General features: G+C 41.5%; 1 protein-coding gene across 1 annotated transcript in view; it reads left to right on the top strand.

Moving 5' to 3' along the window:
• KLHL2 (kelch like family member 2) overlaps positions 1-8,365 on the top strand; it is a 62,173-nt gene extending 53,808 nt beyond the window's left edge. The window contains exons 13-15 of the mRNA XM_063136387.1: positions 3,537-3,677; positions 4,066-4,209; positions 7,321-8,365. Of these exons, the coding sequence (XP_062992457.1) occupies positions 3,537-3,677; positions 4,066-4,209; positions 7,321-7,349 (314 nt within the window). The 3' untranslated portion in view covers positions 7,350-8,365. The remainder of the gene's footprint in view (positions 1-3,536; positions 3,678-4,065; positions 4,210-7,320) is intronic.
• The last annotated feature ends 3,807 nt before the right edge of the window (positions 8,366-12,172 follow it).

Below are 12,172 nucleotides of genomic sequence, written 5' to 3'. Positions count from 1 at the left end.
CCATGTAGCAGGCAAGGAAAACATCATCGCGGACGTCCTCAGCAGGTCTTTCCACGTCGACCACGAATGGGGGCTCGATACCGAAGTAAGAGACGTTCTCTTTCGGTACTGGAGCCTCCCTGCTGTCGATGTCTTCGCTACCGAAGAAAACGCAGCTTGTTCCAGGTTCTGCAGCAGAGCAGGAAGAGGAAAGCACTCGCTAGGAGATGCTTTCACCAGAACCTGGAAAGGAAATCTTCTTTACATCTTTCCTCTGTTTCCACTGTTGACGAAGGTGCTGGCCAAAATCCAGTCGGACAGGTCGGACTGCATCCTTATCACACCGTGGTGGCCTCGACAGACGTGGTTCTCCCAAGCCCTTCGACTGTCGGACGGGAATTACATCAGACTCCCGCCGATACCGACACTGTTGTCTCGACACCAGGGCAGGGTTCGACACGCAAACCTGTCAACCCTCAAGATGACGGCATGGAGAATATCATCCATTCCTCCTCTCATACCAAGGATTTAACTGTAGACCATATATTGTTGGCATCACTAAAGCCTTCAACGAGAAAATCTTACGCGGCAAAGTGGCAGAGATTTCAAACTTTTGCCTTGGAAAACGATCAAGCACCTGAATCTTGCCCTTTGTCATTGATTCTCAAATACCTATTGGCATTTTATCAGCAGGGACTCGAACTCACTTCCATCAGAGTTCACTTAGCGGCTATTACGTCTTTTCATCGAGGCATGGATGGTTTTACACCTTTTGTACATCCAACATCGAGGAAATTTTTAAAGGGGATTAAAAATATGATACCGACAGTAAAGAGTATCGTTCCATCATGGAGCCTATCAGTGGTGTTACAGGCATTGACAAAGAAGCCCTTCGAGCCCATGGCCTTATCTGACCTTAGGCTTCTAACATTCAAGACTGTCTTTTTAGTAGCCATCACTTCTGCTAGACGTGCAAGTGAGCTTAGAGCTCTCAGGATAGATGCTCCTTACACTATCTTTCACAAAGATAAGGTTGTGTTACGCACAGACCCGGCCTTCTTGCCTAAGGTAGTGTCAACCTTTCATCTGTCCCAATATATCACTCTACCAGCTTTCTTTCCGAATCCAACAACACCGGTTGAGTTTTCTTTACATACACTTGATGTAAGGAGAGCTCTTGCCTTTTACAAGGCTAGGACAGAGAGTTTTAGGAAAACAAAGCAATTGTTTATTTGTTATGGTGAGCCTTATAAGGGACTCCCTGTTTCATGCCAGCAGCTGTCACGCTGGATTGTAGAGACAATTGAACTTGCTTACTCTATCTCTAAACTAGAGCTTGTGAAACCTGTGACAGCTCATTCTACCAGAGCTGTCGCAACATCTGTTGCCTTCAGCAGAGGTGTTCCCTTGACAGAAGTCTGTAGAGCTGCAACGTGGTCCACTCCATCCATGTTTGTTAGGCACTACAGTTTGGACACCCGTGCTAGGCACGACTGCTCGTTTGGAAGGACAGTGCTCTCGGAGATCTTCAGATGATGCACCAACCCACCTCCAAAGATATGTCAGCTTGCTACTCGCCCATATGTGTGATGCATAGAGACCACGAAGAAGAAATGCAGTTTGCTTACCTGTAACTGTAGTTCTTCGAGTGGTCATCTATGCATTCACACAACCCACCCACCATCCCCACTTGGTGGTGTGAGACTTACAAATGACACAGTTATACGTGGAATGTACTTTATTGAAATTACACTCATGTTTATGGGGGCACAATGTGGACTCCTGTAAACTGAGGTAAGGGCGGGAACCCCATGGACGTGCGTGGTAGCATGGGGGAGGGGTTCCCACCAAAAACGTTCCACTCAGCTATAGAAGGTTCCTGTCTGGTCTCTGCGCAGGCGCAAAGCCCATATGTGTGAATGCATAGATGACCACTCGAAGAACTACAGTTACAGGTAAGCAACCTGCATTTACATGGGATTAGCATACTAAAACTCTAAAACATGCATATATATAAGAACCCAGAAAAAGCAAGCCAGAAACTAAGTTGCAACTCATACATCACCAGCCTTGAAGTCACCCAGCTCAGACCAACCCCCCTCCCCAAAAATAGCCTTTATAGTTTCTTTTTCCTCGCTCCTTCCCCCCTCCCCTCGGCTTTCCCTACGAAGATCTTTCACACCTCCGCTTGAGATGTAAATTTTCTCTCAAGGCCGGCCGGGCCTTGCCTCAAGCAGTTCCAGGATGTGCCAGAACGCCCCCATGCAGCTGGCCGCTTATCTCCCAATTCCTAGGACCATAATAATAAAATTTAACATATTAAAAGATGAACCATTCCCAGTAACATTAACCCTTCCTTACACCTTCCTGCTGGTTCACAATGGCCTGGTTCAGACAACACGCTAAACCGTGCTGCTTAACCACAAAATGGTTAGCATTTCCTTAACCATTTTGTGGTTAAGCAACATGGTTTAGTGCGTTGGCTGAACCAGGCCAATCTATTATTCACAGTACAGGGTGGTGGTGGAAGGAATGGGGAGGGAAGAGGTAAGCAAGCATTGGAGCAGTTGTTCGTTCATTTGAGGAACGATATTTATTTATTTATTTATTACATTAATATCACTCCTTTTTTCCTCCAAGGAACCCAAGGTGGCATACATAATCCTCCTCCTCTCCATGTTATCCTTCTCTCCATGTTATCCTCACAACAACAACTCTGTGAGGTAGGTTGGGCTGAGAGTCTGTGACTGGCCCAAAGTCACCCAGTGGGTTTCCATGGCCAAGTGGGGACTAGAACCCGGATCTCCTGACTCCCAGTCCAACACCATAGCCACTACACCACACTGGCTCTCAATGATAGAGCCTGGTTAGTCTCCACCTTGCCATGATGTTGTTCATGGGAGGCACGGGTGCAACTTCCCAGTGGCCCTTGCTCTGCTGACTGGTGGCAAAGGCCAGGGTATACCTCTCTTTCATTCTGCAGTTTGGTGAATACCCGGTTTCTGAAAGAGTTTGCCTCCACTGCCTTTTTAACCTTGTTAAGCTACTTTTTCTTGGCTTGAATAATCTGTTGTAGGCGCCTATAGTACTTTCATTCTGTGAGCTGTACCAAGTTAACAGCTTGGTAGAATATAGAAGGTCCAAGAACGACTGTAGGATCGTGGCTAAGAATCTTCTGCGAACCAAAAAGTCATTGGTTCAAAGCTCACTCCTTTCACAAACTCACTAGCAAGCCTCACCCTCTCACCTTCATTGTTTCATCGACAGTATGGAGATAAAAATACTGAACCACCTTTTAGGTTTGTTCTAAGGATTACTGAAAAATGTGTGCAGTCACTTTGAACACTCAAAGTACTATAGGAATGGTATTGGTGTTTGTCAATGTGAAACTTAATATTTGTATGATTTCTGTTGTAACTGAACATATTTCTCATGTGATTTCCACACAACCCCAATTCCCAAGGTTTGTTGAACATCATAGTACTTCAGAAGTGGATATTTGTGCAGTTTTTCCCCTGAAATTCATGTTAACTGATTTTTACATTTTCTCCTTGCAGGTGTCGGTGTCTTGAACAATTTATTGTATGCAGTTGGGGGTCATGATGGTCCTTTAGTTAGGAAAAGTGTTGAAGTGTATGATCCAACCCTCAAAACGTGGAAGCAGGTTGCAGATATGAATATGTGTAGGAGAAATGCAGGTAAATACATGATTTTTTCATATAATTTTAAAAAGAGAGCAGACACTGGCTTTCAGGAAGGAAAGGATCTGGTTTTGATTACTGAGAAATCAAACATTATCTAATATAAGCTAAGACTCCTGCACCCAAATTCCTCATCAACTGAACAGCAATGGACAGGATAAATTGCTGCAAGTTTGGATGTTGAGAAAACTCACTAGCCCCAAATGCAACTTAGGGGAAAGACATACATATCCCCCATAGCAAATAAGGCCTGTGTATTTACTGAATCATAGACGGATAAACTATAAAGGGCTTTAATGCTGACTGCTTTTGACATCCTCTGGCAACAAATATTGTCTGGGTAGCTAAGAAACCAAACAATCACACTACTTCTATTTTTTATTAGGGGTTTGTGCTGTAAATGGGCTCTTATATGTAGTTGGAGGAGATGATGGTTCCCGTAACTTGGCAACAGTGGAATATTATAACCCAACAACAAATAAGTGGACGGTTGTATCTTCATGTATGAGTACTGGAAGGAGCTATGCAGGTATTTATTTTTATTTAAAATATTTCTAGGTCACTTTTAAGAAAAAAAGCCTTTCCAACGGGAAGGCTTTTTATTTTATGGATTTTATATAAATCCATAAAATAATAAAACAGCAGAAATCTATAAATACCGGCAATAATAACAAACATCTAGTCAAGACAGAACTAGAAACTTAAACAGTTGCAGCTAAAAATGATAAACAGTCCAATATAACACAGGAAAAGAACCCCCCTCCAAAAATAAATAAATAAACCCAAACCAGATGGATCTTCAGAGCTTTCCTACAAGCTTACAATAATGGTGCTAGTCAGACTCCCAGATAGCAACCAATTCCAGAGGTGTGGGCCATTGCAGAAAAGGCCCTTTTCCTTGTATTTTCCAGTTTAACTGCCCTCAAAGGTAGGTGGGTAAGAAGGGCCTCTGTTGCTGATTTTAAAGTGTGGGGAGGGTGATATAGGTGAAGGCAGTCCTTCAGGTAACTTGGTTCCAAACCATTTAGTGCTTTAAAGGTTAAAATGAACACTTTGAATTGGGCTCAGAAGTGCACTGGCAACCAGAACAACTAATTCAAGATAAGTGTCACATGAACTGACTTCCTCATCCACCACCAACGCTCAAGCAGTTGTATTCTGCACTAGCCGAAGTTTCCAGAATGACTTTAAAGGCAGCCCTGTGTAGAGTGCATTACAGTAACCAAGCTGGATGTCACTGGTGCAAGTGAGGCAAGGATTGTCCTCACCAGATATTGTTGCAGCTGATATAACAGCCTATACTGATTCTGGGTTCCTGATTTATTTAGGTCTCAGTTCCTCCAAGCTGGTTGTGCATATTTCCCCTTGGACTGAGACCAAATAGGTTTGTTCTTGGTATGAGCTTATATAGCTTCCTGCCACCTTCCAGAAGGAGCTTGAAACATGCTGGCTAAGAGACAATCCCACCTTTTAGACATTACTCAAAGCATCCAGGTTGGGAGATAAGTTCCACCCCTTCCTTGGAGAAAGGGCCCCAATATTCTAGCATGCAAGGGAACATTTCTCAGCTTTTCGGTGAGACAGGGCAAAACCACCTTATCTTGGAGGGATGAGGTAACTAGGCAAAGGCCAGGCAGCTGCAGGATTGTTAACGCGTGAAGCTGTAAATTACCTTGTGTGAGAAGCCTACTTAATCAACTGAAATCTGCCTGCTATGTCAGGCTATACAAGTCTCTATGTACTCAAAATAGGACGCTGTGTAAGTTCACACCTGATTCCTTGCCAACCTCATTACACAGCCTAAGGCTAGCATAAAGCACTTCTGGCAACTATAGTTACAGTACAGCACATGGTCTTTCAGGAACAGTGCAATCCCATCTGAGACCAGTTGTGAACTTCCATTCAGAGTAGTCGGGTTCCCTAACCATGATGCCTGGATTAAGTCTTAGCTTGTTCACCCTCAGGTACCCCAGAACTGCCTCCAGATACTCATTCAAGAATCCCACAACACCCACAGCCACCAGGACAAGTAGATGGAAACAAAGATAGAGCTGAATGTCATCCGCAATACTGATATCATTTCAGCCCAAACCTCCAGATGTCTCTCATCTGCAAGAAAAAAGGAGCCCACTCCCTTTTTCTGGAGGCTAATAAAGGGATTATACCCCCTCGATAAGTGTAACGTCTGAGTTGGCCTAGAACCCCTTATAAGATGCATGGGGTAAAAATGAAATTAAGCACTGTGTCTGTACTCATATCTGAAATGATTGCAGGAAAAAACCTTACACTTCGATTTCTATTTTTCTCTGGAATCTCCTCTTCAGCAGATTAGATGAGTGTTTCTCAGAGGTGACTATGTCATTTTAAAAAGATCAACAACAGGTAACACTGTTATAACTAGGATTAGCTTTGCATGGAACAGAGCCAAATTGCTGATTGCTAATTAGCCTAGTCTAAATGTATTTAGAGAAAAAGAACATATAATATAAGCTGCCAGTTTCCATAATTTGTTGAGGTAACATTGCAACTTCTCTCTTTCTTTCTTTTTAAAATCGCTACCTTAGCATTTGTAATCTAAAACTTTGATTCATAGTTGTAGAGTGGATTTTAGCAAGCTGCTGCCTTTACAGCAGGGCTCTCCAATGCAGTGCCAGTGGATGCCACTTGCACCTGCAAGGCCAGGCTGAGGCACCCACCAAGCCATTTAACCCTTCTGTGAGTGAATGGTGCAGATTCCTCACTTCATGTGCACAGGGGAAAACCACCTCTGCTGAAAAACAGCTGGAGGGCCTGTGACGTCCACCCCGCCACTAAGGATGTTTGGGGCAACAGGGTCCTTTGCAGGTGGTGACCTTCAGCCCACCTTGAGCCAATTTTCAGCAGGGGGCTTTCCATTTTCTATTAAAGCCAGTGGAACTATTCATCCATTCGCTTTAAAAGAGAAGAGGGAAAACCCTGCTTAAAAATGAATTTGACTCCCCCACCAAGGATTCTTGGGGCAACAGGGTCTTTGGTAGGGGGTGACCTTTGCCACACTCTGTCTGATTTTCACCGGGAGCTTTCCTCCTCTCTATTAAAACTGATGGTGTGATTCATCCATTGGTTTTAATAGGGAAGAAAAAGGGCCCCTCCCCTGCCAAAAAACCCAACTCGGTGGGCAAACACCCGCTCCCAAGGACTCTTGGGGCAACAGTGGGGGATGACCTCTGCCCCCCTCTCCAGGTGATTTTTGGCAGAGGCTTTTTCATCCATTAAAGCCAATGGATGAATCACTCTGTTGTCTTTAATAAGGAAAGAAAAGAGAAAGAAAGAGGAGCCAGAGAGATGGAAGGAAATAAGGAAGGAAAGAAAGACAGAAAAAGAATGAAACAATAGGAGCCACAGAGAGAAAGCTCCCAGCATTTTTGTGATTGGCTAATTTGTGGTGGGCAATTTGTGGTGGTGCCCAGGGCACTTTTCCCAAATGTGTCCACAGCTCCAAAAAGGTTGGAGGCCCCTGATCTACAGGATTGTTATAACAAGATAATGCATGTTAATTGCTTTGAACGCAAGGGCTTAGTAGCATTAGGGAAACCAAATAGAAATGTTCCATTGCACCAGAGTTCAAATCTTGCTTCTATCTCTCTCTCTCTCTCCCCAGGTGTTACTGTTATTGACAAACCATTGTGAGTTGTTGGCATAAATATTTTTTCACTTTGATTATGCACTAGAAGCAAGCTTTAACAAGTGGTGTTGAAGTGGTCAAGCATCTTAGCACTTCTCAACTTGTAGCTGTGCATTGGGATATATTGGATGCTGTGATCTGCTACAATTAAGGATGAAAATGAAGATTATTCTAGGTTGAAGCAATGTGTAGCATTATTTGACATAAAGCTGCATCTGACTAAGATGTAGTGAAGTTGTATGGACCACCATTCTTAATTGCTAGATATCCGGACAAAACTCCTTTCTTAAGGACCAATCATGTCTCTCATGGTTGACTATGGACTTTTTTTCTTTTTAGTGGAAGATAAAATAGCGTGTTCTCGTGAAAGTAAACTTGTCTTTTTTCCAAAGAAAAAGGGAAATATCCATGACCTACCAGTTTTCTGGAGGAGTATTGAATCCCAGCTTAGTATTACAAGCTGCCATGAGACCCTGGTTGCTTTTCTAAAATATCTCTGGTTATATTATTGTGTGCATATTTAAGTGTGTGTGTGAGTACTTTCCTTTATACCTGTTTGGAACTTGATGATACTATTTATAATTGGCACGGTACTTTGAAGTATGCCAGTATTACGTTGTAAAACAGAGGTGTATATTTTGATATTTACTGATGCTTTAAAACTAATAAATGCCACAGAAAACATAATGCCAAAATGTTTTTAACTTACGTATTGGTGATTCTTATTTACTAAGATCTCCTTTATTATGTTTTGATGTATCTATCTTAACTCTGTCATAGGGGTTAATACCTGGCATGGACACAATTGCAGGTTTAAAATGAATGTATGGAGCTCTGTTTTACTTGCATGGCATTTACAACTATTATTGTGTAACTAGCTGCTATTGATGACTATGTACTGTATGAGAATATGTTTGTTAAAAAATAATCAATTAATTCCTGGATGCTTTAAACATGACCAAAATTATTGTCATTTTGACCTATTTTCTTTAATAAAACTTTGCATATTTGTTTTTCTTAACATTTGTTTGGGTTATGTCTTTCATCAAGGTGCCCATACACAGTAATAATGAAATCTGGTTCTTTGGCTAGCCAGATACTGTGAGCCTCTTAAGATCATGATTACTATTTTGCAGACAGACTGAAGAAACTAACTATGTTTTGACTAGAGGAAAAAAAATAAACACATGCTGACCATTCTCAAATACTTCATAGGTTCTCAGAAGAGAGAGCAATTTTTCACCTGGTAAGACAAAAAGTCCTGGTTTAAAGTATATAAAGAGACTTTAAATATTAGGAATTTCTAACTAAAAGCAACCACTACAATAAGCTTCTTGGGAATGCTGTGAAGTCTTCCTTTGAGATATCCAGAGGGTAGCTGTGTTAGTCCACTTAAACACAGCTACCATTTGTACTGTATATAAAGCTAAAACTTCTGCTGTAACACTCTGTGCATCTGATGAAATTCATGCCAGAATAAAAGTTTTAGACTTTAAGGTGTCACAAGACTTAGTTGCTTGTGCATGGAGGTGTTCAAGAAAAAGTTGAACCAGGATTTGATGAAGATGTTTTAAGCAGAGGGTGGTAAGGAAGAATGTTGTTGGGACAGCATGATTCAGGAGTACCCAAACTTTCAGCTGGCACATTTTTAATTTTGAGAGAATGGTATAGGTGCTCTCACAAAATGGCTGTCATGGGGGTTTGCCCATTCATAAAACAGCCGTCATGCTGGGCATGGCCAATCCCAAAACACTCATTTCCTAGAAGGCAGCTGATGAGATTGTTATACAGATTTCCACTGTTACAAGAAATCAAAGCTACTAACCAAGAAAGAAAGTCCACCCAGAAAGTCCACCCAGAAAGTCCTCCCAGAGGGAGGTTCCACATACGGGGATGTAAGAGTTGCACGCACGCACACACGAAGAAGAGATACAAAGCAGTACATGTTGTGACGTTTGGGAGGAGTTCCCACGAGCTGAAGACAAAGAAGCGTACGTAAGTGATCAAATGGACCAATAAAGTCTGAGTACTAACCTCACCTTAACCCATAAGCTGCCTTTGCACATGCGTGTTTACTATCTCAATAAATGTTTGATTGCACTAACAAGCACATATCAACATTACTAACCACATGGTAAATCACATGGACCAATGAATGTAAGCTGATACCGTGTTTCCCCGAAAATAAGACAGTGTCTTATATTAATTTTTGCTCCCAAAGATGCACTAGGTCTTATTTTCAGGGGATGTCTTATTTTTCCATGAAGAAGAATACGGTACACATTTATTGTTGAACAAAAAAAAGATCTTATTTTCGGGGGGATGCCTTATATTACAGCGAGAGGCAAAACGAAGTAGGTCTTATTTTTGGGGGATGTCTTACTTTTGGGGAAACGGTAGTGTTGATAACATAAATGTATAAAAACAACCCCTCCATGTTTGAGGGGTGTGACATTGTTTCTGCGTGAGCGGCAGTGTTCACCCTTAACTGCAGTTCAGTAAAATGAGAGAAACCCAAGAAGCCTCCATAGTCTTTCTACCAATTGTATACAAATCTGAATACTATGTTGCACTTGGTCCAAGCATATTTGTGTAACAAGATGAAAAGAAAAGTAACTTGTCCAACGATCTAAGTACAAGGTGGAGATGGGGCTTGAGCTCCAAATCACAAAACTGCTGATTTCAACCCAAGTAAAGATGGGAGTGGAAGGTATCACTTCACTTTGCAACATGTGAGCTGCCCAGTTAAAAGAAATATAGTTGTTAAAAACTTAAGAAATAAATTAAAATCAGGAGGGGCAGGGAGCCTAGCAAGAGAAGTGTCCACAGACTCATTGATGCCTACGGGCATGGAAACTCCAGGCGTAACTGGTTTTGGTACCTTCAGGCATAAGAATTGCTTTGTTTGATCTGCATTTTTATCTAAAGTGACCAGTGACATGCTCATTGGAACCTCACAAACAGGACCTAGTGTAATAACTAATTCTCAACATTCAGGTTCTGTTTTGCTGCTTGTTATTAATACGTGTATACCACTTACTATAATATCTAAATGGTTTACATATAAATATTAAAATCAGTTTAAAATATACTATAAAAGCAATTTTAACTATAATCATTAAAATACTGTATCTAATAGCCGCTGGTAATCTTAAATGTTTTTTTTAAAAAAAACTTTGTTAAAAGAACAATTAGCCACTACTTAATTTGTAAGTAATGCTTTCCACTAATTGCATCAAATGTGTGAACCAGTAGTTCCTTTATGGCCTGGTTTTCACTGAAGGAGTGCACTTGTCTCTGGGCTAGTCTTCCCCAACCCTCTCATGTTTTGAATGCCTCCAGATGTTTTGAATAACTCTCGCCATTCTAGATGATGATGATGGGAGTTGTAGTTTAAAACATCTGGAGGGCACCAGGTTGAGGAAGGCTGCTCTGGAAGGTATTCATTGCAAGCTCTCCTTATCCACAGGTGTTCTCACCCCACAACCCAGAAAACGTGATGTTCGGGAGAAGGCGATGTCCTGCATTTTTCAGGTGTATTTTGTAAGGGAAATTGTTATCCCTCTCTGGCACACATTCAGTATTGGCATACCATGACTTCTACTGTTACTTTCTACTGTTAGTTTTACCCTACCCTGTGCCTGCTTACCCTACCCTGTACCTGTTTGCATTCTCTTCCCCTCCTTATTGTTTTACTATGATTTTATTAGATTGTAAGCCTATGCGGCAGGGTCTTGCTATTTACTGTTTTACTCTGTACAGCACCATGTACATTGATGGTGCTATATAAATAAATAATAATAATAATAATGCTGAGATGTGCTGGAACACAAGGATAACACTTTTAAGATAAAGCTTTGCTAAGAAACATCTTGGCACTTGCTGGTCATGCCTTGGAATGTGCTGACGCAAGAACACATAGGAGGAGGGCTTTCCCCGCTGTGGCACCCCGGTTGTGGAATGAGCTCCCCAGAGAGGTCCGCCTGGCGCCTACACTGTACTCCTTTCGTCGCCAGCTGAAGACCTTTTTATTCACTCAGTATTTTAACACTTAATTTTAACTTAAATTTAAATTATACTGTTTTAACTCTGTATTTTAACCTTATATCAATTTTGCTGCGTGGTTTTATCCTGGTTGTGCTTTTTATATTGTATTTTGTATTTGTATTTTTAACTTGTTGGTTGTTTTATGATGATTTTAATTTTTGTGAACCGCCCAGAGAGCTTCGGCTATTGGGCGGTATAAAAATGTAATAAATAAATAAATAAATAAATAAGAACCACAGAATACAATACAGTATTGAAGGCACTATGCTATGATCACGTATTTCCTTAACCCTTATATGGTATATTCATGCTGAACATACACTAACCAACACCTTCTGTGCATGAGGTAATCATGCATTTAACATGCTGTACTTAACAACCAATCATAGCTTGTACACAAGAAATGTAACCACTTAGTTATTAATAAAAACCAGGACGGGGCTGCCTGTTTGGGATGCCTCATCTTCATGCAGTTGGACTCCTTGCCAGTTATTTACCACAGTATTTGTGTGTTGTTTTTAACTGGAGGAGTAGGCACTTTCACTAAGTTGTCAAAACTAGAGAGGACAATCGTGCTGCAATCTAAAGCAGTGGTGGGCAGAAAATAGATCTCCAGGTGCTTTGGACTTCAACTCCAAGCATTCCTGAGCATTCGCGCTGCGGGCAAGGGCTTCTGGGAGTTGAAGTCCAAAAACATTTGGAGACCTCCCTTCTTCCAGCCCACCCGATCTATGGATTTGAAGCTGGGCTTCTCTAACCAGCAAAAAAGGTTAATTAAGAA

This window comes from Elgaria multicarinata, chromosome 10 (genome assembly GCF_023053635.1).
Source record: "Elgaria multicarinata webbii isolate HBS135686 ecotype San Diego chromosome 10, rElgMul1.1.pri, whole genome shotgun sequence".
In the NCBI taxonomy this organism is placed as follows: domain Eukaryota; kingdom Metazoa; phylum Chordata; class Lepidosauria; order Squamata; family Anguidae; genus Elgaria; species Elgaria multicarinata.
This window is presented reverse-complemented; position numbering and strand designations above follow the sequence as displayed.